General features: G+C 42.2%; 1 protein-coding gene across 1 annotated transcript; it reads right to left on the minus strand.

Annotated features, from left to right (window-relative positions):
* Positions 1-1,289: 1,289 nt before the first annotated feature.
* LOC115768494 lies at positions 1,290-3,049 on the minus strand. Its single transcript, XM_030713079.1, has one exon. It carries the CDS (start codon positions 2,909-2,911, stop codon positions 1,349-1,351), a length of 1,563 nt encoding a protein of 520 aa, XP_030568939.1. The 5' UTR covers positions 2,912-3,049; the 3' UTR covers positions 1,290-1,348.
* Between the last annotated feature and the right edge of the window lie 2,933 nt (positions 3,050-5,982).

The raw sequence follows: 5,982 nt of genomic DNA on the forward strand, positions 1-5,982 counted from the left end.
CCTGACGTTAAGGCCACAATACGTACAATATAATACGCTTAGCCAAAGGTGAGTAGAGGGCGAGTCAGCTGTTTGTGTGCGTTGTTGTTGTGTATTCACAGCCATTTAGCTCACCAAACTAACGAAGCCAACTTTGTTATTGTACATACACACACACAATGTTCGGCAATTAAGCGATAAAATATGCAACAAGCCAATTATGCGCACATTAAGTACTTCGTCTTGTAACTAGCATGCAATACCAGCAAAAAAAGAAAACAGAAAAGGAAAAACATCCGAAAGATCATTTACGTGAAGCTCGGCGCACAGTTAACTACGCCTACTATTTGTCAATTGTCCGTACCTCACGGAGGAGGAATGAAAAGGGGGCCACAGTTTGATTTCTTACACAAAGTTTCCGACAAGCTTTTTGGCTTGCGCAAAGGTCATGGCGCATACATTTTTGATGCGATTGCCGCGAATTCCAAGTTTTTCAGTGACTCTGCAAGAGCTTCGGCCAATAGGTTTTTAACTTGTGTGGGGCAATGGACCATGGCGAGTCGTGACTTCAAGCGATCCAGCTGTCTGGGCTGTTCGAAACTTGGAAGGTTGGTTCATCTTGTTGCCCTATATATTTTATCAAACAAAAGCTAGAACTATCCACTTTTGCTTATTAATGCAAATACAAGTATTAAGATTGTATCTGACCTTAAGTTTAAGGCTAATCGAATGAACAAACAAAATTCCATACAACCGTGCTCCCATCAGGACTCTACTCTGGCGACATGATTGTTCCAAGTAACAATAGTTGGGAATTGAGGAAATTGAAACTAACCCAGCTACGGTCTAAGCTGTGCATCAATCAGTCAGTCAGCCAGTTAGTCAGTCAATCCATGGTTTTACTGTGGGCCACGGAGATTCATCGTTCCATCATATGGATGGGGGCGCCAAAATGGAGCTTAACACTCAGCAAAAAGCAGATATAATAAGCGAGAGCTACAAAAATGATTATTATTATTATTATTATGATTATTATTGATAGCTTCGCTTTAGCCCTTGTACACGCTTCCAAGCGCTAGGGTGTGTCTAGTCTGAAAACTTTGCGTAGAGGTTGGGGGAAAAGTGATACCCATTATTTGATGCCCAATGTTGGAATGACCCTTAATTGATAGTGTTCAAGGTGTGTGCGACAGCTATACGCACGCACGCACACACACACACACACACACACATACCGTAAGCACAAACACATATTAGTATAAATATATGTATGTTAACATAGACATGCACATACATTCGTATATAAATATAGATATATTGAAATATTTGTTGAGAGTGCGACAAGGGGAAATACAACGTTTCGGCTACTTCAATTCATTGGGCAATCACTCTCGACGGTTGTTGCAACAAAATGTGCCACCACATTGTTGCCATTCGTTTTTGTTTTTGTTTTTGTTGTTGTTGTTGTTGGTGTTGTTGTTGCTGGTGCTTGCTGCGTGCCAACAGCAGGAGCTGTGGGCGTGTTCAACGGAACTAAGTGCGGCTGGGGCTCCAGACCCTGCAGTTCGCTAAGCGTCTGAGATATGTGCTGCATGCAGATGCGCTCCGCATTGTTGCGCTGCTCGATTAGCTCAATAAAATAGAGCATGGCATGCTCCACCAGCGGATAGATGCCCAAACAGTTTGCCGCCAAAAGCAGTTGCAGCACCGAGTCCAGATCGGAACCGAGGAAACGTTCATCCCAAGTGCAATTATCGCTGCTGGCATTGGCCAGCGATGGCAGCGACTTTTGTAGCTGTTTGATATTATCGTGACGATGCTGTTGCATCCACAATATCAAGCGCAGCAGCGTCACCGAGCTAATCGTGTCCAGCTGTATGGGCTGGCTGAAGCAAAACTCTGGCTCCTTTTGGCGCTCGCACATGAGCGGCGAGAAGCGATTGATCAGCTGGCTGGGCACATTGATCTGATTGCGATCGCAGCATTGGAAGCGAAGCAGCTGTCCGCGACCGGCCAAATACTTGAGTGGATCACCCAGTTTGGACAACGAACGCGGCAGCTGCATCAGCGGCTCTGTTAGGCATTTGCGCTTGGTGGCATTGAAGCGTGGCCGCTCTTGGTCCACTGTCTCCGCACGCTTGCGCCGCACCGGACTGGGACTGGGGCTGGGCGTTGGTGTGGCATCCGTGGATAGCCAATCCGGGTGGGCCAACTGAATGCGGCAACGTGAGGTTCTGGTGCTGCGCACCACGGGCACAGCTGTGCCGGCGTTCACTTCTCCGGCTGCAGCTACTGCACCTGCACCAGCTGCCCCAGCGAGCGTTCCCATGCCTAGAGCTCCTGCTCCGCTTCCCGCTGCTCCAGTTCCAATTGCTCCAAGCGATACTCCTTTGGTTACAAATCTTCCAACTGTTTTGGCTCCGATTCCAGTTGCAGTTGCCATTTCTGCAGATGGAAGTCCTCCAACTTCTAATCCTGCTGATCTAACCCGTTCCACTCCTGCTCCTAGTCCGGCGCCTGCTAAACCAATTTTTTTTGTTCCGTTTCCACTTGCTCCCGCTCCCGCACCCGCTCCCGATGCCGCTGCCGCTACACCTGCTGCTTTTACGTCAGCTGACCCTACTTTCCCAGCTCCCAAACCCTTGGCCACAGCAGTAGTTCCGTCTTTTTGTGATTTTGCTTCCGCATCCTTTTTCTTCTGGCCGTCCGCTGTGTGATGCTCGAACTCAACTTGTGCCCTTATCATTCTGGGTATCCTGGAGCCCATGCGCTTGACGCTTTCGCTGGCCAGCTTGGGTTCCTGTGGCGGCGCCTCGGCCACACTCTCCTCAAAGCCCTTGAGCGGTATATGAATGGACGCGGCGGTAGCGGTGCCGGTGCCCAACTGCATCCACGGACGCGGCAACTTCGACTGGGTAATTAAAGCTAACATTTTTGTCAAAACTCAAGAATTGTGTATGCAAATTGCCACTCGAAGCTTGCAATGTGTATTATTTTTGGTTGGTTTGTTTGTTTGTTTTGTTGTTTTTGTGCTTCTGTTTACAGCTTGAGATTAATTTTGTGTCTTTCTCTCAATCACCCCTTCGGTGACACGCATACTCTCCAAATAAAGTCTAACGCAGAGTCTACTACCATATTTTAAGTGAAACAGCAAAACTATCGATGTTATTGTTGATATTACTATCGATAGCACTTTTGATTTTTTTTGATAGTGTTATCGATATTATTCTGTACATTCATATCAATGTGATTATTGATATTGCTATCGATATTATTGATATTATTATCGATATTATCATAGATGTTATTATTCATATTATTATTGATATCATTATCGTTAGCATTATTGATATTGTATTATGGATATATTCTCTATATTATTTTGGATATTAATTTCGATACTGCTATTGATCATTTTATCGATAACACTTTCAAGTAAGGTCCATTATAATTGATCAAATTTAAGTGGCTCAAAAATATGTAGTTAAGCTATGGCAAGCCAAGGTTTAATCAAAGGCCAGGTAAACAAACCGTACTATTGGACAGGGAATGGATACGAATCGTATCAAGAAACTTCACATAATTGCACAAAACATTTACGCTTTGCATTTATTATCGATATATTTGAATATCGAAATAATTGATACATTTAAATATCGACGTAGTGAAACATCGATAGATTTGAATATAAGAAACGTAGATTTGTTATGGAATCGTCCGCAGTTCATTAAGTACTTTACTATCATGGTGAAGATGCTCTTTAAATGCGCATATAGAAACCTAAATTATTATTGAACCTAAAGGAACATCGCTGTTATATATTTACAAATATTTAATAACTACATCTGTGCAATCGATCTTAAAGAACAGAGCAAAAATAATGAGAAGAAATGCTCAACTGTACATATAAAAAGTGAAGAAATGTTAAAATATATCTGACATCCGTATAAAAAACCCTTAAGTCAAAAAGATAAATCAACTTTGACTGCAGAGCAGTAAGAACTGCAGAGCTGTGAGTTCCACACTGAGTAAGACACAGGAATAAGCTGAGGATAAAATTTGCAAGCGGCTTTTAAAGTTTCAGAATACGTTTTACTGCGGTTTAACCACGCTTCCATTTGCTCAGTGATATTTGACCGGGTTTATTAAAGACTTTGCGGGGCGAAAAGGTCTTCGGCCTCAATGAAATGCAATTTCAAGGAATTAATCGAGTCAGCAGCAACAGGAGAAGCAGCGCAGGAGGCAAATTAAAAAGCAATTTAAATTCAATTTCTGAGTGCGCTTCATAGCGATTGCAGTCGGCGAATGGCAAATGGCAAACTGCTATATTGTAATTAGAGTGAAACAATAATAAATCTTTATAAGAGACAAGGACGATGCTGAGACTGTAACTGTAACTGTAACTAGGACTGAGACTGAGACAGCGATTGTGGTCTGAGAGCTGAGAGCTGAGAACGTTGCCAGGACAACGCATAAATCTCAAAATCGAGCAATTTTTTAAGGACAGCTGCGGAACCAGCGACTGCCGCGACGGTGGTCGGGCCAGATAAACATACCAAGAGGGTGAGCAGCAGCCGAAGAAGCGGCAGCGGCGAGATGTGAGGCAGCACACACAAAAGGCGCAGGAATTAGCTTAAAATTGCAAACTTAAACCAAATGGCAAAAGTGGAAAGCAAAAAAAAAGAGGCAGAAACAGAACGAAAGCATATGTCGTTTTGTAAATACCCTACTGCACGAGGGTTATTGTCTTTTACCATAGCAAAATGATCTGCTTCCTAATGCTAAGCTTTATTTTATGATTAAGTTAAATCTGTAGGTTAAAATTCACATAAGCTTAAGGCAAAGATTCGAAGTTCTTTTTAAGTAACAGTTATATAAGCCTACAATTTACAAGCAACCTTACGAGTAGTTTTACAATTTACAAGTAACTTTACAAGTAGCTTTACAATTTACTTTTTAACTTCAGGTAACCGTAACCTAAGCCTTCAATTTACACGTTACTTTTCAAGTAGCTTTATAATTGACTTTGCAAGTTATTTTACAAAGAACTTTTTCATTTTTTTTTTAAATTTGTTTAATTTCAATGCCCAAGTTGTTTTTAACCGTAACCTTAGACTTTAATTTACTTACACTTATACTTTGCAAGTAACTTTACAATGCGCTGTGTAATTAACAAGGAGCTTTGCACGTAACAGTTTGCTAACAGTTTTAAGAGACTCGACGTAAAGTAGAGAACAGAGTGGCAAGCAAAGCGAGCAGGGGGAATGAAGAAAATCGAAACAATTTCAAGAAGGACACTATGGAGGACGCCAGAAAGCAGCGAGCGATGAAAGTGATTCGAATTTTATGCGATGTACATAAAAAATGGAGAGTGTACAGGTAGTTCACAAAAAAAAAAAAACCAACAAAAAGCCAAGAGCAGCAAAAAAGAAGAAGAAACGCAAAAAAACGGAAACAAGTCAATTTGCATTGCGGCTTAAACGAGTGCAGAACGCAAAAGCAGAGCCAGGAACAGGAACAGAAACGGGCCAAAGGATTCATGACAAGCTCTGTGTGTTGTATGTGTGTGCGAGAGTGTGTGTGTATGTGTGTGAGCGCGCCTGAGTGTGCAGTGTGCAGTGTGCGTGTGTGTGTGTATGTATCTGACTATGTGTGAGTGTCTGTGTGTGTGTATAGAAACTAAAGCCATCTAACAAAAGGGCAACAGCTAAAAAACAAACCGAAAATGAAAAAAAAAGCTCTACAATACCTTCCTGTGTGTGTGAGTGTGTATATGTGTACGCGAGTGAGTGTGTGCAGTAAAAAATAGCTGGAAAGGCCAGAAGCTAATCATAAATGATGCATTTGGTCCCTCGGCGCCCGTTCGCCGCTATAAAATCCATTTTATCAAGCTTAACCCAGCTAATCAATCAACTTAGACTGCAAGTTATCAGCTTATAACTAGCCCCAAATCAAAGAAGCGGAAAACAAGAACAAAACTTTACGAAACAGTCAAAACTAATT

The sequence above is a fragment of the Drosophila novamexicana genome, unplaced genomic scaffold (genome assembly GCF_003285875.2).
Source record: "Drosophila novamexicana strain 15010-1031.04,08,12 unplaced genomic scaffold, DnovRS2.1 tig00001810-arrow-arrow-pilon, whole genome shotgun sequence".
Classification (NCBI taxonomy): Eukaryota; Metazoa; Arthropoda; class Insecta; order Diptera; family Drosophilidae; genus Drosophila; species Drosophila novamexicana.